Genomic DNA, 25420 nt, shown 5'->3' with positions numbered 1-25420 from the left:
GTGGATCTGTAAGCATTTGTGTCTGTGTGGATGTGTATGTATTTGTGTGTGTGTGTGGATGTGTAAGCATTTGTGTCTGTGTGGATGTGTATGTATTTGTGTGTGTGTGTGGATGTGTAAGCATTTGTGTCTGTGTGGATGTGTATGTATTTGTGTGTGTGTGTGGATGTGTAAGCATTTGTGTCTGTGTGGATGTGTATGTATTTGTGTGTGTGTGTGGATGTGTAAGCATTTGTGTCTGTGTGGATGTGTATGCATTTGTGTGTGTGTGTGGGTGTGTATGTATTTGTGTGTGTGTGGATGTGTATGATGTGTAAGCATTTGTGTGTGTGTGTGGATGTGTATGTATTTGTGTGTGTGTGTGGATGTGTAAGCATTTGAGTGTGGGTGGATGTGTATGCATTTGTGTGTGTGTGTGGATGTGTATGTATTTGTGTGTGTGTGGATGTGTAAGCATTTGAGTGTGGGTGGATGTGTATGTATTTGTGTGTGTGTGTGGATGTGTAAGCATTTGAGTGTGGGTGGATGTGTATGCATTTGTGTGTGTGTGTGGATGTGTATGTATTTGTGTGTGTGTGTGGATGTGTATGTATTTGTCTGTGTGTGTGGATGTGTAAGCATTTGAGTGTGGGTGGATGTGTATGCATTTGTGTGTGTGTGTGGATGTGTATGTATTTGTGTGTGTGTGGATGTGTAAGCATTTGAGTGTGGGTGGATGTGTATGTATTTGTGTGTGTGTGTGGATGTGTAAGCATTTGAGTGTGGGTGGATGTGTATGCATTTGTGTGTGTGTGTGTGGATGTGTATGTATTTGTGTGTGTGTGTGGATGTGTAAGCATTTGAGTGTGGGTGGATGTGTATGCATTTGTGTGTGTGTGTGGATGTGTATGTATTTGTGTGTGTGTGTGGATGTGTATGCATTTGTGTGTGTGTGTGGATGTGTATGTATTTGTGTGTGTGTGTGGATGTGTATGCATTTGTGTTTGTGTGTGTGTGTGTGGATGTGTATGCATTTGTGTTTGTGTGTGTGGATGTGTATGCATTTATGTTTGTCAGGATGTGTATGCATTTGTGTGTGTGTGGTTGTGTATGTATTTGTGTATGTGTGGGTGTGTAAGCATTTGTGTGTGTGTGTGAATGTGTATGTATTTGTGTGTGTGAGAATGTGTAAGCATTTGTGTGTGTGTGTGTGTGGGTGTGTATGCATTTGTGTTTGTGTGTGTGTGTGTGAATGTGTATGGATTTGTGTGTGTGTGTGTGGATGTGCATGCATTTGTGTTTGTGTGTGTGTGTGTGTGTGTGTGAATGTGTATGGATTTGTGTGTGTGTGTGTGGATGTGCATGCATTTGTGTTTGTGTGTGTGTGTGTGGATGTGTATGCATTTGTGTTTGTGTGTGTGGATGTGTATGCATTTATGTTTGCCAGGATGTGTATGCATTTGTGTGTGTGTGGATGTGTATGTATTTGTGCGTGTGCGAATGTGCAAGCTTGTGTGTGTGTGAATATGTATGCATTTGTGTGTGTGTGTGGATGTGTATGCATTTGTGTTTGTGTGTGTGTGTGTGGATGTGTATGCATTTATGTTTGTGTGTGTGTGTGTGGATGTGTATGCATTTGTGCGTCTGTGTGGATGTGTATGCATTTATGTTTGTGTGTGTGTGTGTGGATGTGTATGCATTTGTGCGTCTGTGTGGATGTGTATGCATTTATGTTTGTGTGTGTGTGTGTGGATGTGTATGCATTTGTGTGTGTGTGAATGTGTATGCATTTGTGTTTGTGTGTGTGTGTGGATGTGTATGCATTTGTGTTTGTGTGTGTGTGTGTGTGGATGTGTATGCATTTGTGTTTGTGTGTGTGTGTGTGAATGTGTATGTATTTGTGTGTGTGTGGATGTGTAAGCATTTGTGTGTGTGTGGATGTGTATACATTTGTGTGTGTGTGGATGTGTCAGCATTTGTGTGTGTGGATGTGTATGCATTTGTGTGTGTGTGTGTGTGTATGTGTATGTATTTGTGTGTGTGTGTGTGGATGTGTATGTATTTGTGTGTGTGTGTGGATGTGGATGTGTATGTATTTGTGTGTGTGTGTGTGTGGATGTGTATGTATTTGTGTGTGTGTGTGGATGTGTATGCATTTGTGTGTGTGTGTGTGTGGATGTGTATGCATTTGTGTGTGTGTGGATGTGTCAGCATTTATGTGTGTGTGGATGTGTATGCATTTGTGTGTGTGTGTGGATGTGTCAGCATTTGTGTGTGTGTGGATGTGTATGTATTTGTGTGTGTGTGTGTGTGGATGTGTATGTATTTGTGTGTGTGTGGATGTGTATGCATTTGTGTGTGTGTGTGGATGTGTATGTATTTGTGTGTGTGTGTGTGTGTGTGTGTGGATGTGTATGTATTTGTGTGTGTGTGGATGTGTATGCATTTGTGTGTGTGTGTGTGGATGTGTATGTATTTGTGTGTGTGTGTGTGTGGATGTGTATGTATTTGTGTGTGTGTGGATGTGTATGCATTTGTGTGTGTGTGTGGATGTGTATGTATTTGTGTGTGTGTGTGTGTGGATGTGTATGTATTTGTGTGTGTGTGTGTGTGGATGTGTATGTATTTGTGTGTGTGTGGATGTGTATGCATTTGTGTGTGTGTGTGGATGTGTATGCATTTGTATTTGTGTGTGTGTGTGGATGTGTATGCATTTGTATTTGTGTGTGTGTGTGGATGTGTATGTATTTGTGTGTGTGTGTGGATGTGTATGTATTTGTGTGTGTGTGTGGATGTGTAAGCATTTGTGTGTGTGTGGATGTGTATGCATTTGTGTGTGTGTGTGGATGTGTAAGCATTTGTGTCTGTGTGGATGTGTATGATGTGTAAGCATTTGTGTGTGTGTGTGGATGTGTATGTATTTGTGTGTGTGTGGATTTGTAAGCATTTGTGTCTGTGTGGATGTGTATGTATTTGTGTGTGTGTGTGGATGTGTAAGCATTTGTGTCTGTGTGGATGTGTATGTATTTGTGTGTGTGTGTGGATGTGTAAGCATTTGTGTCTGTGTGGATGTGTATGTATTTGTGTGTGTGTGTGGATGTGTAAGCATTTGTGTCTGTGTGGATGTGTATGCATTTGTGTGTGTGTGTGGGTGTGTATGTATTTGTGTGTGTGTGGATGTGTATGATGTGTAAGCATTTGTGTGTGTGTGTGGATGTGTATGTATTTGTGTGTGTGTGTGGATGTGTAAGCATTTGAGTGTGGGTGGATGTGTATGCATTTGTGTGTGTGTGTGGATGTGTATGTATTTGTGTCTGTGTGGATGTGTAAGCATTTGTGTGTGTGTGGATGTGTATGTATTTGTGTGTGTGTGTGGATGTGTAAGCATTTGAGTGTGGGTGGATGTGTATGCATTTGTGTGTGTGTGTGGATGTGTATGTATTTGTGTGTGTGTGTGGATGTGTAAGCATTTGAGTGTGGGTGGATGTGTAATCATTTGAGTGTGGGTGGATGTGTATGCATTTGTGTGTGTGTGTGGATGTGTATGTATTTGTGTGTGTGTGGATGTGTAAGCATTTGAGTGTGGGTGGATGTGTATGCATTTGTGTGTGTGGGTGGATGTGTAAGCATTTGAGTGTGGGTGGATGTGTATGTATTTGTGTGTGTGTGGATGTGTAAGCATTTGAGTGTGGGTGGATGTGTATGTATTTGTGTGTGTGTGTGGATGTGTAAGCATTTGAGTGTGGGTGGATGTGTATGCATTTGTGTGTGTGTGTGGATGTGTATGTATTTGTGTGTGTGTGTGGATGTGTAAGCATTTGAGTGTGGGTGGATGTGTAATCATTTGAGTGTGGGTGGATGTGTATGCATTTGTGTGTGTGTGTGGATGTGTATGTATTTGTGTGTGTGTGGATGTGTAAGCATTTGAGTGTGTGTGGATGTGTATGTATTTGTGTGTGTGTGGATGTGTATGCATTTGTGTGTGTGTGTGGATGTGTATGTATTTGTGTGTGTATGGATGTGTAAGCATTTGAGTGTGGGTGGATGTGTATGCATTTGTGTGTGTGTGTGGATGTGTATGTATTTGTCTGTGTGTGGATGTGTAAGCATTTGTGTGTGGGTGGATGTGTATGAATTTGTGTGTGTGTGGATGTGTAAGCATTTGTGTGTGTGTGCGTGTTTTCTCCCTCTGCCCTTTGTCTGTTCCTTTTTTAATGCTGTTTAATTGCAACATCTTCTCCTTCCCGACATTTCCCAGCTGAAGTGTTAACCCTCTTTTATCCACATTGCTGTCTGACTCACTGAGTGTTTCCAACATTATCTGGTTTTGCTTCAGATTGACAGGAGTGTCAATGCTTAGCCAACAAATTCCATCATTGAACTCAGATGAAAACTCATCACATAATTTGCTCAGAGTTTGAATGGTTGTAACTATCAGCCCATCAACTTTCACACTATATCCACTGTCAATGTTCATTGTACCTGATGGACAAGTCATGATACCATAGCCCTATCTTACCCTAGAGGCTCAAAGATTTTTCATTCCACTGTCACTCAGAAGCTACAGCACCTTCCTCACCAGCACAAACCAGAGAATAGGAGGGCTTTGATTTGTATGGTATTTTCCAGGGGATTGAACTATGTTTTTCTTTTGGCCTCCATTCTTAGTTTAGGACTCCTGTGCACATACTCGCTGTCAATGCTGCTCCACAGCTAACTTGTGGTACATGCGAGTGTCTGTGTGAGAAGTTGTTCCATTCTGGAACTCCTTTATGCTTCTGCTGAAACTGGAAACCATCATATTGGGATAACAGGATAACCTTAATCCCACTGGTTCATGGTGCAGCACTAACCTGCTCAGGCGTCATTACTAGGCTACTTGGCCCTTCGAGCCTGCTCCATCACTCAACAAAATCATTGTTCCGAAGAAGGGTCACTGACCCGAAACGTTAACTCGGCTTCTCTTTTCACAGATGCTGCCAGACCTGCTGAGTGGTTCCAGCATTTCTTGTTTTTACAACAAGATCATTGTTGACCTTCTACCTGAACTCCACCTTCCCACCTATCACCTGAATTCCCTTAGTATCCAAAGATCTATCTATTTCTGTCTTGAATATACTCAATGACTGTGCATCCTCTGGGGTAGAAAATTCTAAAGATTCACAACCCTCTGAGTGAAGAAATTTCTTCTCATCTCAGTCCTAAATGGCCGACCCCTTATTCTGAGTCTGTAACCCCATGTTCTAGATTCCGCAGCCGGGGGAAACATTTCTCAGCATCTACACTGTCAAGTCCCTTAAGAATTTTATACGTTTCAATTAGATCACCTCTCATTCATCTAAATTCTAGGGAATATAGGCCTAGTCTACTCAATATCTCCTCATAGAACAATTCTCTCATTCCAGAAACCAGTCCAGTGAATCTTTGTTCCACTCTAGGGCATGAATGTCCTTTCTTAGGTAAGGAGACCAAAATTGTGCACAGTATTGCAGGTGTGGTCTCACCAAAGCCCTACATAATTGCAGAGACTTCTCTACTCTTATATTCCAATCCCTTTGCAACAACAAAAAAAGCGAACATACCATTTGCTTTCCTAATTGCTTGCTATACTTGCATGTTAACTTTCTGTGACTCGTGTACAAGAACACCCAGGTCACTCTAAATAGCAACATTTCCCGGTTTCTCACCATTCAAAAAATATTCTGCTTTTCTATTTTTCCTTCCAAAGTGGATAATTTCACACTTCCCTACAATATATTCCATCTGCCACATTTTTGCCCACTCACTTAACCTATCTGTTCAGACTCTTTGCTCCCTCCTCACAGCTTACTTTCCCACCTAACTTTATATTGCTAGCAAACTTGGATACATTATACTCAGTCCTCTCATCTAAGTCATTGAAATAAATTGTAAATAGCTGAGGCCCAAGCACTGATTCCTGCTGGTTACAACCAGCCAACACGAAAATGACCTGTTTATTCCTACTCTCTGTTTTCTGTCTATTAATTAATCCTCAATCCATGTTAATATTTTACCCCCAATCTCATGAGCCCTAATTTTATGTAATATCCTCTGGTGTGGCACCTTATTGAATGCTTTCTAAGAATCCAAATATACTGCACCCACTAGTTTTTCCTTATCTACCCTGCTAGTTACAATCTCAAAGAATGTTAACAGGTTTGTGCAACATGATTTGTCTTTCATAAATCTGTGTTGACTCTGCTTAATCATATTATGATTTTCTAAGTGCTCTGTTACCTAATAATAGATTCTAGTATTTCCCTATTATTGATGTCAGGCTAACTGGCGAGAGTTATATGTTTTCTCTCTTGCTCCTTTCTTGAATAGTGGGGTTATGTTTGCTACTTTCCAATCCATGGGACTGATCTAGAATCTAAGGAATTCTGGATGATCAAAACCAATGCATCCATCATCTCTCCTGCTACCTCTTTTACAACCCTTGGATTCAGGCCATCAGGTCCAGGGGATTTGTGGACTTTAAGTCCCATTAATTTCACCAATACTATGTCTTTACTAATAATATCCTTATGAGTCCTTGGAAACATATCACTGTTCCTTCACTGTTGCTGGGTCAAAATCCTGAAACTTGCTCCCTAACAGCACTGTTAGTGTACCACATCACAAGGTCTGCAGTGGTTCAAGAAGGCATCTCACCACCAGCTTCTCAAGGGCAATTAGGGATAGGCAATAAATGCTGGTCTTGCCAGCAACCCTCATGTCCCAAGTACGAATAAAAATTCCACATTTTCACTAGAGTCTTGGTTTTCTGCTATTTCTGGAATGAAAGATACAAACTATTTATTTAATGTCTCTGCCATTTCTTTATTTCCCATTATATTTTCTCCTGTCTCTACCTCTACAGGACCCAAGGTTTACTCTCAACAATCTCTTCCTCTTTACATACCTAGAAAAGTATTTTACAATGTTTTTTCATGTCTCTTGCTAGTCTACGTTCATATTCTCTTTTCTTTTTCTTTATCAATTTCTAGATTATCTTTTGCTGAATTCTAAAATCCTCCCAATTCTCAAACTTACTACTCTTTCTGGCAACAAAAACTTCCTCCTTTAATCTAATACTATCCTTAATGTCCCTTGTTATTCACAGTTGGACCACTTTTCCCATTGTTATGATCCTGTAAGTTTTTTCAGGAAGAATGCGGTGTGCCTTTAAGACTGGAAAAAAGTGCTGTACTGCTTTATGGCAGCAAGCTCTAAAGACTGAGTCAAAGAGTGCATTTTTGTTTCCCTGGGATACAGCCATCCTGGTTGCCTTGGATACAGCCATTTGGACTGAGCATCAAGAGATACAATGTTACAATTTAATTTTGAACTGGCTTATAGTGAAGACAGACTGTTCTAACACAGAGAAAACAGACAGACAGCTGTATGTTAGCACCTGAAAAGAGAAACAGACCACTTAACTTGAAGGAAGAGAACTTAGTCTGTTTATTTATTATTCTCTCTCAAAATTCTAAAACGTCAAGCCAAAACAGAAATCTCTGATAATTTAAACTGAAGGAACGGAAGTTAAACTGTGACAATCCTTTATCCCTCAAAAATTCTAAATCCAAATTGATTCATTAAAAAGTGTTTGCAAGTTGTTAATTGTTGAAATTCATCGCTGGAGAATGAACAACAATTTCGACTTCTGAATTGGACTACGGACTGTTCTCCTATTGAAGAACCTTTTTTCCCCATCAGACAACTGTGAGGACTTCAAGCAACCTTGGACGGTTCCACATCCGGCAGGAGTGTAAATCTGCAAGGACACTAATTTTTTCTATTTTAAATGTTGTTTATATCTTAGTAGTGTTTAAGAATTTAGTTTTTCTAATTAAACAGTTAATTTGTTGATTTAAAGACACCTAGTTTGGTTAGCTTCATTCGGGAGTTAATAGATGGTATAATTTGGCTGGGTCTTTCTTTAATTTGGAAAGTTTAAAATCATATGTTAGGCGATTTGTGGAGGGACAGTATTGAATTAACAATGCATTTCTCCCACCACAATCAGAATCATATATTTTGATTGGGGGCTTTGACTGGAGCAGTCGGTCTTATCACCATAGGACTTTTATTCTGTTACGACCAGGTGAGAAAGGGATCTAGGGGTCCCTTTCAGCCTTCACCTGGTCTTACCATAACAGGGTTTAATTTTAAACACACTGTGTTTTTAGCTCCCCCTTGGTGAATCCTTGTTCACCGCTTTCCAATTATAAGGCAAAGAAACCAGCACAAACAGGTTTTCTTAGGTTTAAAGAAGAAAGGTTGAAATTTATTCAACTTAAACTCTTATTTGGTTGATGCCTACGGATACATGACGCGCCCACGCTAGCATGCATTCGCGATACACACATGCAAATAGAGACAGAAAAGAGCAGAAGAAAAAAATAAAGTGGAAATGTTTGAGGCAATATCTGAAGGTGGGTTTGGTACGGTTCTTCGAGCTCACTGTCGAGTCCTTGATTGCAGGTAGATATTGCTTTTCGTTGGGACCAGTATTCTTCTTAAATCTTGTTCGCTGTAAGAGACTTTTCTCGCTTGGGGTTCATGTGTCTTCAGTGGATTCAGAGGCTTGTGAGAAAGAGATGGGAGCAGACAGGAGAGATCTTCTCAGTCCAGGAGCAAACAGTCTTTCTGAGTTCAAACTCCCTGGGGCTAGTTCAAAAGACCCTGGAACAACCAGTTAGTCATGTGACCAGCCGGTCTAACCAGTCCTGTATCTCCTTAGCAGTCTCTGGAATGCTCCTCTTACACACAATCGTTTCAAGGTCCATTGTGGGTTGAATGTGTCAGGGAATGATCCTTTGTCCTTCCAAGCACTGTCTGTTAATATGCAAATGTCTTTTCCAGCAACGGCTGATCTGTTTAACGAGTCATTTCCTCGCTCCAGCGACAGTTTAGAATCAATGTTCATGACAAAATTAATATGCCTCATTCTTGGCAGGTAGGGGCCTAGCATGACAATTCTTTAAGGAAATGTATACTTGTTGGAAATTATGAATTCATTCTTTAAATGTTTGCCATTGCTTATCTACCATCATATCTTTTCACGTAGTTTGCCAGCTCACCCCTCATATCTTCATAGTTTGATTTGTTCAGATTTATGACCCTAGTTTTGGACTTAGGCAAATCACTCTCAAATTCAATATAAAGTTCTATCATATTATGATCATTCTTCCCCAGAGGTCTCTTTACTCCAAGGTTATTAAATAATCCTTTCTCATTGCACAATACAAGATCTAAAATAGACTGTTCCTTAGTTGTATCCTCAACATACTGATTGAGAAAACTGCCTTATATATATTCCATGAACTTCATGAATTCCATGAATTAAAATGTTGAGTGGATGATTTGACTTGACATCTTCCTGAGGTCCCCACCATCATACATACCAGTACCCAAACAATTCAGTTCACTCCAAGTGACACTGAAAATTGACTGAGTTGACTGGACACAGCAAAGATAATGGACCCGAATAATATTCCGACTGTATTGCACCAGAGCTAGTCACTCTGTTGGCCAAGCTCTTCCAGTACCTACTGCCCTGGCATCTACTTGAAAATGCATAATATTCCCAGGTATGTCCCATCCAAAAAAAAGCATAAATATAATCCATCCAATTACCAGCCAAGCTGCTTCCTCTCAAACATCAGTGAAGTAGCGGAAGGAGTCATCGATAGTGCCATCAAATGATAGTTACTCACCGATGCTCAGTTCAGGTTCTGCCATATTCACTTAGCTCCAGACCTCATCACAGCCTTGATCAAGACATTGCTGCAAGAGCCGAGTGCCAGAGAAGAGGTGAGAGTAGCCACCCTTGACATCAAGGCAGCATTTGACTGATAATGCACAAGGGTTCCTAACGAAATTGATATCAATGGACGGCAAATGGAAAAGCCACCAGTGCCTGGAGTGATACCTGACACAAGTTGGAAGTAAGACACTGCAGCCCCAGGATATTACTGCAGGAGTTCTTCAGGGAAAAGTGTTCAACCCCACCAACTTCAGCTGCTTCATCAATGACCTTTCCTTCATCATAAGTTCAGGAGTGAGTTTGTTCATTGGCAATTTAACAAATGTTCAGCTTCATTGCCTGGAAGGGTGCAACTGCAACAATGCTCAAGAAGCTTGACACTATGCAGGGCCAATTGGGCTGTTTGATCACTGGACTTAATACCGACACCCTCCTCCACCAGCGCACAATAATGCAGTATGTACTGTCTATAGAATGCACTAGAGCAACTCAACAAAGTCACTTCAACAACATCTCTATTTCCCATGACCTCTTTCTCCAAGAAAGACAAGAGCAGCTATGTCAATGAAGCACCATCACCTTTGTGCACCCCTCCAAGTCACTTAACAGCCTGAAGTGGGTAAATATCACCGTTCCTTCATCGTCGCTGATTCGAGATCCTGAAATTGGCTACCTAACACCATTGTGAGAGGACTGCTGCTGCACAGATTGCTGCGGTTCAGACAGAAGCCTCAAAATCATATTCTCTGGGCAGCAAACGATGGGCGACAAATGCAGCTTTGCTAGCATCACCCAAATCCAGACTTTTAGAAAACAATCAATGATAAATAAAGATTTCTGTCTACTATATCAATCATTTTCCCCAAATTTCTGAAGAGAGTTCATTGTATCTTTTTCTGGACTTCTTCAGTTACTGTTTCTAAGTCTTTAAATAACTATCTTCAGTTTGTGGCTAAAATACAGCTACATATATTGTATATTTATCATGCTTCAATTGAATAACAACTGGTAATCACTGTTTGCGATATAGAATCTTACTGAACAGAAGGTGGCATTTGGCCCATCACTGAAGGAACTATCCCATTCCTCCCTCTCCTCTGTTCTTTCCAATAGCTCTGCAAATGTTTCCCTATCTATCCAACTCTTTTTTTCAATGTTACTACTAAACTTGCTTCCACCATTCTTTCAGGCAGTGAATTTCAGAACATAACAACTTGCTACTCATAAAAAACATTCTCAGCTCCCTCTGGTTCTTCTACCAATTATCTTAAATCTGTGTCCTCTTGTTACTGACCCCTCCTGCCAGTGGAAACAGTTTCTCGCTATCTACTCTATCAAAATCCTTCTTGACTCTGATCACCTCTACTAAATCTTCACTTAATCTTCGAAGGAGAACAATCCCAGTTTCTTCAGTCCCTCTATATAACTGAAGTACCTCATTCCTAGTATCATTCTAGTAAATCTCCTCTGCACCCTCTGCAGAACCTTGACATCCTTCCTGAAGTGTGGTGTACAGAATTGGACACAATATGCCAGCTGGGGCCTAACCAGCGTTTTATAAAACTTTAGCATAACGTTCTTGCTTTTGATCTGATGAACCTCTCTGTTCGCTGAGCAAGTGCTACTGGACCAGCAGCCAATCACACTGGGGTGAAACCCTACTTTGTTTGAAGAGTCAGTGACCAACCTATTTTGAACAGGTTGATGTTTCTGTTGCAATGTCGAACAGACGATTTCCATGCCAATGCAGTAAGTGTCTGTGCCCCCCACCCCTCGCCCCATATTGTTACCCATCCTTTCTAGACAGGCATCTCTTAATTTAATATATTAAATGTTACTTACTGAAAATGACTTTATCTCCATGCACAACAGAGGTCATGTACATCTCCACTTCCGGGTTTTTTATCCTGCAAACAATTGATACAAGTGCGACAAATTACTGACTGTTTTACAAAGAAAAACTCTCACATATCTTGATAAAAAGTGTAATGGAGAGAGTCCACTTGAGATTAATTCAATCTGCCAGAGAGTGAAATGTTTTTTGTGGTTTTTGCACCAGTCACTTTGGGTTAAGTAATGAAAATTGAGAATAAGGTTAGTACAGAACCTGCATTTTCCCCGCAAATGTAATACACACCTCAGGAAGGATCTGTTGGCCTTGGACAGGATTCAGCACAGATTCACCAGATTGATACTGCTAAAAGGTTGAGGACAGGGTGTATAGACTAGACCTGTATTCTACTCAGTATAGGAGATTAAGGAGTCATTCTAATTGACTATTTTCTCTTGTGGGGGAGTCCAGAACAAGGGGAGAAACTTAATAATTAGGGCTAGGATGTTCAGGAGTGATGCCAGGAAACACAAAGTACGGTGACATCTGGAACTCTCTTCCCCCAAAAAGCTGTTAAGGCTCGGGTCAATTGACTATTTCAAAACTGAGATTGATAGATTTTATTAGGCAAGGGCATTAAGAGTTACGAAACCAAAGCGGATATATAAGAATAAAGTCAGCCATGATCTAATTGAATGGTGGAACAGACTAAAAGGGCTGAAGGGCCGACTCCTGTTCCTGTGTTTCCCTCTTAATGGGTACAATACTGAACAACAGTGCCAAGTGGGATTGAAGGCAATTTATGACAGCCTTGTTTCATCAATCTTTCACAAGATAATTGTAGCTAACGGAGACCATTCAGCCCATTTTAGTCCATTCATCAAGGAAAACACTGCAGTTTCTCCAATGCAGCATTCCATTATTCTTCAATGATGCCAGGTTTTTTAACTCCACTACTCTATCTGAAAGTCCATTCTATAGGTTTACCCTCTGCACGTTCATGCACACAATTTGGTTGCCACCCAAGCCCATTATTTCTACTTCCTTTATTTTCACTCTCTTGGCCCTTCTCGCACTCTGTCTTGACACCTCCTTTTTCCATCGTTCAGCCATACCACCTTTCATTTCTCCCCTCTTGGGGTTCCCCTAATTCCTACCCCAACTCCCTGCTTCTCTTCTTTCAGGCTTGAATTATCCTTGGATAAGCCCCACAGTTACCCTCTATGGCTCTCTTGTCAGTCTCCAAAGCACCCATCACTGCTTCCTTATCGGCAGCAATCCAACAGGCCCACTGCCCACTCATGCTGGTCTTCCGGCCCAGTAAACCCACTGGGGATTAACCTCACCTACTTCTTTCCCATTCTACTCACCCAACCCAGCATGTCGCATTCACCCTGTCCACATAACAATAATCAAAGAGTTATAGAATCATTTATGGCAAAGAAGTAGGCCATTCAGTCCATCGAGTCCCTGCTGGCTCTCCGCAGAGAAATCCAGTCAATCCCACTCCCCCGCTCTATCCCCGTAGCCCTACAAGTTTATTTCCTTCAAGTGCCCATCCAATTTCCTTTTGAAATCATTCATCGTCTCCGCTTCCACTACCCTGGTGGGCAGCGAGTTCCAGGTCATTACCACTCGCTACGTAGAAAAGTTCTTCCTCACATTCCCCCCTGTATCTCTTGTGGTTGGAATACAGTAATGTTAATACTGTGTTTCTGTCACTGGTTGTAAAACAGTAATGTTTATACTGAGTTTTTGATGGTGGTTGTAATACAGTAATATTTGTACTGAGTTTTAGACTGTGGTTGTAATACAGTAATGTTAATACTGAGTTTCTGTCACTGGTTGTAATACAGTAATGTTTATGCTGAGTTTTTGATGGTGGTTGTAATACAGTAATATTTGTACTGAGTTTTAGACTGTGGTTGTAATACAGTAATGTTAATACTGAGTTTCTGTCACTGGTTGTAATACAGTAATGTTTATGCTGAGTTTTTGATGGTGGTTGTAATACAGTAATGTTTATACTGAGTTTTTGATGGTGGTTGTAATACAGTAATATTTGTACTGAGTTTTTGACTGTGGTTGTAATACAGTAATGTTTGTACTGAGTTTTTGATGGTGGTTGTAATACAGTAATGTTTGTACTGAGTTTTTGACTGTGGTTGTAATACAGTAATGTTTATACTGAGTTTTTGATGGTGGTTGTAATGCAGTAATGTTTATACTGAGTTTTTGATGGTGGTTGTAATACAGTAATATTTGTACTGTGTTTTTGACTGTGGTTGTAATACAGTAATGTTTGTACTGGGTTTTTGATGGTAGTTGTAATACAGTAATGTTAATACTGAGTTTCTGTCACTGGTTGTAATACAGTAATGTTAATACTGAGTTTCTGTCACTGGTTGTAATACAGTAATGTTTATACTGAGTTTTTGATGGTGGTTGTAATACAGTAATGTTAATACTGAGTTTCTGTCACTGGTTGTAATACAGTAATGTTAATACTGAGTTTCTGTCACTGGTTGTAATACAGTAATGTTTATACTGAGTTTTTGATGGTGGTTGTAATACAGTAATGTTAATACTGAGTTTCTGTCACTGGTTGTAATACAGCAATGTTTATACTGAGTTTCTGTCACTGGTTGTAATACAGTAATGTTAATACTGAGTTTCTGTCACTGGTTGTAATACAGTAATGTTTATACTGAGTTTTTGATGGTGGTTGTAATACAGTAATGTTAATACTGAGTTTCTGTCACTGGTTGTAATACAGCAATGTTTATACTGAGTTTTTGATGGTGGTTGTAATACAGTAATGTTTATACTGAGTTTTTGATGGTGGTTGTAATACAGTAATATTTATACTGAGTTTTTGATGGTGGTTGTAATACAGTAATGTTAATACTGAGTTTTTGATGGTGGTTGTAATACAGTAATGTTTATACTGAGTTTTTGATGGTGGTTGTAATACAGCAATGTTTATACTGAGTTTTTGATGGTGGTTGTAATACAGCAATGTTTATACTGAGTTTTTGATGGTGGTTGTAATACAGTAATGTTTATACTGAGTTTTTGATGGTGGTTGTAATACAGTAATGTTTATACTGAGTTTTTGATGGTGGTTGTAATACAGCAATGTTTATACTGAGTTTTTGATGGTGGTTGTAATACAGTAATGTTTATACTGAGTTTTTGATGGTGGTTGTAATACAGTAATGTTTATACTGAGTTTTTGATGGTGGTTGTAATACAGCAATGTTTATACTGAGTTTTTGATGGTGGTTGTAATACAGTAATGTTAATACTGAGTTTTTGATGGTGGTTGTAATACAGTAATGTTTATACTGAGTTTTTGATGGTGGTTGTAATACAGTAATGTTTATACTGAGTTTTTGATGGTGGTTGTAATACAGTAATGTTTATACTGAGTTTTTGATGGCGGTTGTAATACAGTAATGTTTATACTGAGTTTTTGATGGTGGTTGTAATACAGTAATGTTTATACTGAGTTTTTGATGGTGGTTGTAATACAGTAATGTTTATACTGAGTTTTTGATGGTGGTTGTAATACAGTAATGTTTATACTGAGTTTTTGATGGTGGTTGTAATACAGTAATGTTTATACTGAGTTTTTGATGGTGGTTGTAATACAGTAATGTTAATACTGAGTTTTTGATGGTGGTTGTAATACAGTAATGTTTATACTGAGTTTTTGATGGTGGTTGTAATACAGTAATGTTTATACTGAGTTTTTGATGGTGGTTGTAATACAGTAATGTTTATACTGAGTTTTTGATGGTGGTTGTAATACAGTAATGTTTATACTGAGTTTTTGATGGTGGTTGTAATACAGTAATGTTTATACTGAGTTTTTGATGGTGGTTGCAATACAGCAATGTTTATACTGAGTTTTTGATAGTGGTTGTAATACAGTAATGTTAATCATGAGCCTTAGAAGAAGGGACATATAGAATATGCTCGAGGACAACTTTAAAAAAGAAAACCAAAATGGCGCTGAATGGCTTCTAGCAGCCAATCTATACTAACTTCTTTCTGATACAGCAGTTTTGTTCAGAATAAAGACTTTGTTTGAGAAAGAATGAGAGGGTCAGTATCTGTACACAAATCAAAGCTTAGTGGCTTGGTAAGTATAGAGTTATGGCACTACACTGCCATTCGGAGGACACAAGTTCAAACTCCTGTCTACGATTATAGGGTGTGCTGAAATAGCATGCTAGGCACCATCATGTTCCACAAGTGTTTGCACGTGGGTTCTCAGCTATACTTCTCTACATGGCATGTTCATAATCTCAACCAAGCCATCAGAAAGGAAAAGACACGTCAATCACTTGAGCAGACATCGCAGGTGCCCTTGCACACCCAGGAGAACAGGGTCAGGTCAATTTGGTCTCCTAGTCATGGATACAGTGCGATGCTAGGAGAGCCAAGAGATGAACAAATTAGAACAGTTACATAGTGCTTTAAACAGCCAGAACCTCCAAGGCTCTTCAGAGAGGACGAACAGAGCAGTAGTAGACAACCAAAAGCATTGTCAAAAACATAGGTCTTGAGGGGGTGGCAAGGAGAAAAAGTAGCAAAAAGTAGCAGCAAGGAAAAGGGTTTAGGGAGAGTGATGGAGAGTCTCAAAGACTAGGTCAAGGCAGCTGAAGGCTTTGTACTAAAGGGGGAGTGAAGAAAGGGGGATGATGTACAGGAGGCTCAAGTCAGAAGACCGAAAAGCACAAACTGGCATGGACAACAGGAGGAAGTTACATTGACAAGGTGGGGCAAGACTATGGGAGGGATATTTACCAATGATGCACTGGGGAAGAGGGAACCTAATGAGATTGGTAAGAACAAGGATGGTGGGATAAATATAAAATATGGCTGGAGAAAACATGGCTACTGTTTTGACATAGATTATACCGAATTACTTAGCATTTACAGCATGGAAACAACAATTTGCATTTATATAGAACCTTTAACGTAGTGAAAAATCCCAAGGTGCTTCACAGGAGCATTATCAAACAAAGTGTGACACGGAGCCACGTAAGGAAATATTAGGGCAGATGACCAAAAGCTTGGTCCAAGAGGTAGGTTTTAAGGAGCATCTTAAAGGAGGAGAGAGTGGTAGAGAGGCAGAGAAGTTTAGGGGGGAAATTCCAGAACTTAGGGGTTTGGCAGCTGAAGGCACAGAAGCCAATGGTGGAGTGCTTAAAATCAGAGATGGTCAAGATGCCAGAACTGGAGGAGCGCAGATATCTTGGAGGGTTTTTGGGTTGGAGGAAATTACAGAGATAGGGAGGGGCGAGGCTATGGAGGATTTGAAAACAAAGATGAGTATTTTAAAATCGAGGTGTTGCTTAACCGGGAGCCAATGTAGGTTAGCGAGCATGGGGGTGACAGGGGAACAGAAGTTGGTGCGAGTTAGAAGAGCCCAGCTTTTGTCTAGGCCAATGTTTATGCTCCATTTGAGCCTCCTCCTACCTTACTTCTCTAACCCTATTAGCATATCCTTCGATTACTTTCTCCCTCATGTCTTTATCTAGCTCCCCTTAAATGCATCTATATTAATAGCCTCAACCACCCTTGTGTTTGCAAGTTCCACATGTTAACCACTCTCTGAATAAAGAAGTTTCTCCTGAATTCTCTATTGGATTTACTAGTGACTATTTAGGGGCCCTAGCTTGAACATCCCCGCAATTGGAAAACTTTATTAGCGTGTTGCTCCAATTTTCGATAGAGCAGTTTCCAAAAATTGATGTATCAACAAAGGGAGTCCCTCATGAAAGGTCATTTTGGCCTTGACTTTGAGGGTGGGAAGGTGTTGGTGGAGGGTGGGCTGAGGGATGGCGGATCATTTCCTGTCACTAGCAGGGGCAGCCTACCTCACCAAGCTCTTGTGATGGGCAGTATGGAAATTCTAATACGCACCTGCTCTGGATTTTACAGGACAAACTTTTTTAAAATTCATTCATGGGATGTGGGTGCTGCTGGCAAGGCCGGAATTTATTGCCCATCCCTAATTGCCTTGAACTGAGTGGCTTGCTAGGCCATTTCAGAGGGCAGTTAAGAGTCAACCACATTGCAGTGGCTCTACAGTCACATGTAGGCCAGACTGGATAAGGACAGCAGATTTCCTTCCCTAAAGGACATTACTGAACCAGATGGGTTTTTACAACAATCCAGTAATTTCATGGTCCTCATGACTGATACTAGCTTTTTATTCCAGAATTAATTAATTAATTTAAATTCCTCAGCTCACGTCTCTGGATCATTTGTCCAAACATCTGGATGACGAGTCCCATAACACCACAGTGCTATCATACCCAGTGATAGAAAAGTAAATCAATACTCAATGGGGATTTACAGGCAGTAGCCAACAAAAATCGCTTTAAACAATCCTCTGCTGGACGGATAGCAGCCTGAGTATTCCTTAGCATCTCCAGCAGCCTGAGTGGACAAACCATAAACTGCCTTCCAAGAGCAATTAGACAAAGTGTCAGCCTTGACTCTTCTCTCGAGTCAGAAGGTTGAGGGTTCAAGTACCACTCCAAGACTCGAGCACATAATCTCGGCTGATACTCCTGTCAGGCTGATGGAGGTGCTGCCTTTGAAATCGGACATTAAACCAAAGCTCTGTCTGCTCTCTCAGGCTGACGTACAAAATTCCATAACATTATTTGAAGAAAAGCAGTGGAGTTCTCCCATTGTTCTCTCAACAAACAGTAAAAAACACAGATTACCTGGTCATTTATCTCATTGCTCTTTGAACCTTACTATGTGCAAAACCAGTTGCCACATTTACCTACATTTCAACAGTGAATACACTTCATAAGTACTCCATTGGCTATGAACTGCTTTGGGATGTCATGAAAGGTGCAATATAAATGCAAGTTCCTTCTTTCATTGTTAAATAATGATAATGACCCTTTTATAAAAAAAGTAAAATCTGCATGAAGTCAGCATTTTAGGAATTTAGGACCAATTCTTGATTCAGGACAATGAGGTAATCAAAGCAAAATACTGCAGATGCTGGAAATCTGAAATAAAAACGGAAAGTGCCGGAAATATTCAACAGGTCTGGCAGCATCTGTGGAGAGAGAAACAGAGTTAACGTTTCGAGACAAATATGACTCTTCTTCAGAAGGAAAATCATATCCGGCTCGAAGCATCAACTCAGTTTCTCTCTCCACAGATGCTGCCAGACCCGAGGTATTCTTTGGGTTGGTCACCACCCCCCTCTCCAATTCATGGTGCTCTTGATTTACTGCCCAATAATAATCAGACACTGCACTGTGTACAATTGCTGCTCCCCTACCTTTGTAATAGTTTCGCTTTTGCTTCACTGAGTTCCTTATTCGTCATAAGGAACCCATGGTGCTTCAAACTGACCTCCTTGTAATATGGGTTCTCTGCCCGGCCCATCAAAATCTGCTGATATAACATCCAGGACATGTTGCAGCAAAAAAGCTGTGTGTGTAAAATGGTTAGGAAATACTTTTTTAGTGAGCCACACTGAAAGAATGCAAACCTCTAAAAAAGAACATGAAAAGTGAAGCGAATCTCTTCAATTATTACATTCAGTTCCAAAAATTGCTTCTACACCTGCTGCAAAGGTTTTTACCTCCTCTGGACCTTTGGAGTCCAACGCCTCTGGGGTTGGGAAGGGCAATCTGATCTGTTTGCAGAATTCACAAAGAATGATATTTTTGGTGTTGATCATAAGATGCTGAGAATCCTAAGGAAAGAACAAGAAACGACTTGTACTTATATAACCACCTTGAACAGAATAAAACATCCTAAAATGCTTCACAAGGGGTCCAAAGAACTGAACTCTGAGCAGATGGTGCAAAAAGAGTTTGGGATCGGGACCCAAGGCAAATAGGTTGTGTTTGAAGGAGATGGAAGAGAAGCAAAGAGTTCCAAAGTGTGTGGGGTTGAGATGGTTGAAAGCTCTGTGATTTGAAGATGGAATGTGGGTGTGGGGTGGGAGGCGGGGAGAAGGGGGCTAGAGTTGGTAGAGTATAAGGTGTTTACGGGAACACAGAGCTGTGGGAGATCACAGCGATAAGGAACAGCAAGATTATACGGGACTTCCGATACAGGATAAGGATTTTAAGATTGATTTGTGCAGGGTATAGGGAGCCAATGAAGGTAAACATTTACAATTGTATGGATACAAACCAGCTAATTCCATGAATAGCCAACTTTAAACATAAGGAAATCATTTTAGTTTATAAGATGTCACATTTCAGAAATGAATGACATAGGTTATTTTATTTATTCCAAGAGTACAGGCTACTGATAGGAAAAAATGGATGGAATCATGCAACACAATTCTGAAAATAAATATTCATCATTTGTGTGTCCCACTACCAAGATTCCTCCAGTAGGCACTAGCAATCGGTGAGGGTCGTGGCTGCATATTTTACAATTTGTAGTTAGGAATATTTCTTTTCGGACGAAATGAAAGAAACTGATTGTAAAAATGTCTCTCAAAAAATAATTAAACAACCTGGAAGTGGTGAGGAAAAAGGAGCTCAGAAGCTAAAAATAGTAAAATAGATCACAACTGGAAAGAATGAAAACTGCAATGACGCATAGCATGAGTAAATTATAAAACAACAATGAAATCTACTCACATTATCAGATTCAGGTTCAGATTCAGATTGCTCAGCCACAACGTCTTCAGTCTCAGACTCTCCATGTTTCGACTCCTTTAGTTATATTTCGTAATTCAGCAAAGAAGAAACAGAAAATGAGAACTAGTGTGAAATTTATGTACATTTACATAATCCTTGTAGTCTCTTGATCCTGAGTTCATGGAACCACAGAGCCATAGAAAAATCACAGCACAGAAGGAGGCTATTCAGCCCATTATGTCCGTGCCAGCCGAAAAAACTAGCCACCCAATCCAATCCACCTTCCAGCACCTGGTCCGTAGCCTTGCAGGTTACAGCACTTCAGGTGCATGTCCAGGTACCATTTAAATGAGTTGAGGGTTTCTGCCTCCACCACTGATCTGGGCAGTGAATTCCAGACACCCACCACCCTCTGGGTGAAAGAGTTTTTCCTCATGTCCCGTCAAATCATTCTACCAATCACCTTTAATCTGTGCTCCCTGGTAACTGACCTCTCCGCTAGGCGAAACAGGTCCTTCCTGACTACTCTATCTAGGCACCTCATAATTTTGTATGCCTCAATTAAGTCACCCCTCAGCCTCCTCTGTTCTAAGGAAAACAACCCTAGCCTATCCAATCTTTCCTCATAGCTGCAACTTTCAAGCCCTGGCAACATTCTTGTAAATCTCCTCTGTACTCTCTCCAGAGCAGTTATGTCCTTCCTGTAATGTGGTGATCAGGTGTACACAATACTCCAGCTGTGGCCTAACCAGTGTTTTATACAGTTCCAGCATTACATCCCTGCTTTTGTATTCTATACCTCGGCCAATAAAGGAAAGCATGCAATATGCCTTCTTCACCACTCTATCTACCTGTCCTGCCACCTTCAGGGACCTGTGGACATGTACTCCAAGGTCTCTCACTTCCTCTACCTCTCTCAATATCCTCCCGTTTGTTGTGTATTCCCTCACTCTATTTGCTCTCCCCAAATGCATTACCTCACACTTCTCTGGATTGAATTCCATTTGCCACTTTTCCGCCGACTTAACCAAACCATTGATTTCATTCTGGAGTCTATAGCTCTCCTCTTCACTATCAACTACACGGCCAATTTTTGTGTCATTAGCAAATCCCAATCATGCCTCCACATTTAAGTCCAAATCATTAATATATATCACAAACAGCAAGGGACCCAACACTGAGCCCTGTGGAACGCCACTGGAAACCTCAAAAACATCTGTCTACCTTAGTACCCTTTGTTTCCTGTCACTGAGCCAATTTTGGATCCAACCTTTCACATTCCTTAACTAATAATGCTACATCCCCTCCTCTATTATCCCCCTCTCTATCCCGCCTGAAAACTCTATATCCAGGAAACGCTGAGCTTCCATTCTTGCCCCTCTTTAAGCCAACTTTCTGTTATAGCAATGATATCGTGTTGCCAAGTGTCTATCTGTGCCCTCAGCACATTGGCTTTATTTACATTTTTTTTTACATTTCCTTGCATTTAAATAAATACCCTTTAACACTGCCAAATTCCTGTGCTGCACACTTTTCAACCTTTGTTTCTTCTGTTTTTCAGAGTCACTCGCTAAGTTTCTGCCTCCCGTTCCCTGTTCTGAAATTGTCCTATCTGAGACTGCGCTCAGGTTCCCACTCCCCCTGTCAAAAGCTGTGCATGTGATTTCTTTTTTGTTTCATCACCTGGCATGGACTCGATGGACTGAATGGCCTCCATTTGTGCTGTAATGACTCTATGACTGCTGCTCCAGAAATGGATAGAATTAGTACAAGATATCTTCAAAGCTCTCAGATACTCAGTAACTAGCATCTTCCCCTGTACCACCTACACTTTCAAGTCTAAGCCATTAAAACAATCACATTGACCCAAATGTTCAAACATTTTACAAGGAAAAGTCTTTAACATTTGACATACAGCCCAACTCTCCCATTAACTCAACAGCTGAATTGCTCATTAGTTATTCGATTTCCTTTAAGTTGGGGAATGAAATGTGTTTTTTTGTGCTCCTCGAGGAGGCAGTGTCACTGTTGGGCAATGGAACATATTTCTATTCACCTATTTCTATTCTATATCAGCATTAAGTACTCACAGCTCAGGTGCAGTTCACCCAGGCAGAGAGGAAGCCTCGCACATCTAAGAACAAAGGAACAGGTGTAGGCCATTCAGTGCTATGAGCCTGTTGCACCCTTCAACCAGATCATGGCTGATCTGTACCTTAACTCCATCTCCCTGCCTTGGTTCCATAACCCTTAAAACCTTTGCCTAATATAAAACCATCAGCGTCAATTTCAAAATTTTCAATTGACTCCTGGCGTCAACAGCTTTTTGGGGGAGAGAGATTCAGATACCCACCACCCTTTGTGTGATGAAGTGCTTCCTGACATCACCCCTGACTGGCCTACCTCTAATTTTAAGGTTATGTCCCTTTGTTCTGGACACCCCACAGGAGGAAATAGTTTTGATTTATCCTTTCAAATCCTTCAATCTTCTTGAACAGTTCAGTTAGATTATCCCTTAATCTTCCATATTTAAGGAAATACCAGCCTAATCTATGCAACCTATCCTCATAATTTAACCCTTTTAGCCCTGGTGTCATTCTGGTAAATCTGAACTGCCCCAATCCAATGCTAATATATCCTTCCCAACATGTGGTGCCCAGAACTGAATGCAGAGATTTATACAGCTGTAACATATCTTCCTCCCATTTGTATTCCAGCCCTCTTGAAATAAAGCCAAGATTCCATTAATTTTAATTATTTTTGTACCTGTCTTTCAGTGATATCTGTATTTGAACTGCTGGATCTCTCTGCTCCAACAATGATCCTTGGTGTCTTTATAAGAAACAGAAGGACAGGTTAGCATGGTCATGGACCATGGTCACATGATTTGATTCAGTATTTGTAGTGAGTTAGCATATCGCAGCTATGGTGATGGTAGTGATGCTATGGCTGGCCTAAGCATATTTTTAGCTAGAGAGGTTGAAGAGCCAGAGTTCCTATTCCAAAACATTATCCGGTGATTTCTCCTGGATATTAGGTGAACACAGGATCCTTCTTGGTTGTGATGCCCCAAGGTAGAATTAGCTATTGAGGTGGATGGATGGTGTGATATCCTCATGCTGTGTTCTGTAGGTGGATGGATGGTGTGATATCCTCATGCTGTGTTCTGTAGGTGGATGGATGGTGTGATATCCTCATGCTGTGTTCTGTAGGTGGATGGATGGTGTGATATCCTCATGCTGTGTTCTGTAGGTGGATGGATGGTGTGATATCCTCATGCTGTGTTCTGTAGGTGGATGGATGGTGTGATATCCTCATGCTGTGTTCTGTAGGTGGATGGATGGTGTGATATCCTCATGCTGTGTTCTGCAGGTGGATGGATGGTGTGATATCCTCATGCTGTGTTCTGTAGGTGGATGGATGGTGTGATATCCTCATGCTGTGTTCTGTACGTGGATGGATGGTGTGATATCCCCGTGCTGTGTTCTGTAGGTGGATGGATGGTGTGATATCCTCATGCTGGGTTCTGTAGGTTGATGGATGGTGTGATATCCTCATGCTGTGTTCTGAAGGTGGATGGATGGTGTGATATCCCCGTGCTGTGTTCTGTAGGTGGATGGATGGTGTGATATCCTCATGCTGTGTTCTGTAGGTGGATGGATGGTGTGATATCCTCATGCTGTGTTCTGTAGGTGGATGGATGGTGTAATATCCTCATGCTGTGTTCTGTAGGTGGATGGATGGTGTAATATCCTCATGCTGTGTTCTGTAGGTGGATGGATGGTGTGATATCCCCGTGCTGTGTTCTGTAGGTGGATGGATGGTGTGATATCCTCATGCTGTGTTCTGTAGGTGGATGGATGGTGTGATATCCTCATGCTGTTTTCTGTAGGTGGATGGATGGTGTAATATCCTCATGCTGTATTCTGTAGGTGGATGGATGGTGTGATATCCTCATGCTGTGTTCTGTAGGTGGATGGATGGTGTGATATCCTCATGCTGTGTTCTGTAGGTGGATGGATGGTGTGATATCCTCATGCTGTGTTCTGTAGGTGGATGGATGGTGTGATATCCCCGTGCTGTGTTCTGTAGGTGGATGGATGGTGTGATATCCTCATGCTGTGTTCTGTAGGTGGATGGATGGTGTGATATCCTCATGCTGTGTTCTGTAGGTGGATGGATGGTGTGATATCCCCGTGCTGTGTTCTGTAGGTGGATGGATGGTGTGATATCCTCCTGCTCTGTTCTGTAGGTGGATGGATGGTGTGATATCCTCATGCTGTGTTCTGTAGGTGGATGGATGGTGTGATATCCCCGTGCTGTGTTCTGTACGTGGATGGATGGTGTGATATCCCCGTGCTGTGTTCTGTAGGTGGATGGATGGTGTGATATCCCCGTGCTGTGTTCTGTAGGTGGATGGATGGTGTGATATCCCCGTGCTGTGTTCTGTAGGTGGATGGATGGTGTGATATCCTCATGCTGGGTTCTGTAGGTTGATGGATGGTGTGATATCCTCATGCTGTGTTCTGTAGGTGGATGGATGGTGTGATATCCCCGTGCTGTGTTCTGTAGGTGGATGGATGGTGTGATATCCTCATGCTGTGTTCTGTAGGTGGATGGATGGTGTGATATCCTCATGCTGGGTTCTGTAGGTGGATAGATGGTGTGATATCCCCGTGCTGTGTTCTGTAGGTGGATGGATGGTGTGATATCCCCGTGCTGTGTTCTGTAGGTGGATGGATGGTGTGATATCCTTATGCTGTGTTCTGTAGGTGGATGGATGGTGTGATATCCCCGTGCTGTGTTCTGTAGGTGGATGGATGGTGTGATATCCTCGTGCTGTGTTCTGTAGGTGGATGGATGGTGTGATATCCCCGTGCTGTGTTCTGTAGGTGGATGGATGGTGTGATATCCTCATGCTGTGTTCTGTAGGTGGATGGATGGTGTGATATCCTCATGCTGTGTTCTGTAGGTGGATGGATGGTGTGATATCCCCGTGCTGTGTTCTGTAGGTGGATGGATGGTGTGATATCCTCATGCTGTGTTCTGTAGGTGGATGGATGGTGTGATATCCCCGTGCTGTGTTCTGTAGGTGGATGGATGGTGTGATATCCTCGTGCTGTGTTCTGTAGGTGGATGGATGGTGTGATATCCTTATGCTGTGTTCTGCAGGTGGATGGATGGTGT

General features: G+C 41.2%; 1 protein-coding gene across 3 annotated transcripts in view; it reads right to left on the bottom strand.

Annotated features, from left to right (window-relative positions):
• Window positions 1-25420, bottom strand: part of LOC137374090 (glutamate-rich protein 6-like) — a 132375-nt gene that overhangs the window by 82181 nt on the left and 24774 nt on the right. For all 3 annotated transcript variants that reach the window (XM_068039846.1, XM_068039847.1, XM_068039848.1), the window contains exons 6-10: window positions 23000-23065; window positions 20234-20308; window positions 19216-19329; window positions 18910-19061; window positions 11597-11661 (exon numbers count right to left, since the gene is read on the bottom strand). In XM_068039846.1, coding sequence (XP_067895947.1) covers window positions 11597-11661; window positions 18910-19061; window positions 19216-19329; window positions 20234-20308; window positions 23000-23065 — 472 coding nt within the window. The remainder of the gene's footprint in view (window positions 1-11596; window positions 11662-18909; window positions 19062-19215; window positions 19330-20233; window positions 20309-22999; window positions 23066-25420) is intronic.

The sequence above is a fragment of the Heterodontus francisci genome, chromosome 10 (genome assembly GCF_036365525.1).
Source record: "Heterodontus francisci isolate sHetFra1 chromosome 10, sHetFra1.hap1, whole genome shotgun sequence".
Lineage (NCBI taxonomy): Eukaryota > Metazoa > Chordata > Chondrichthyes > Heterodontiformes > Heterodontidae > Heterodontus > Heterodontus francisci.
Note: the sequence above shows the minus strand (reverse complement) of the source record. Positions and strands in the feature narration are given on the sequence as shown.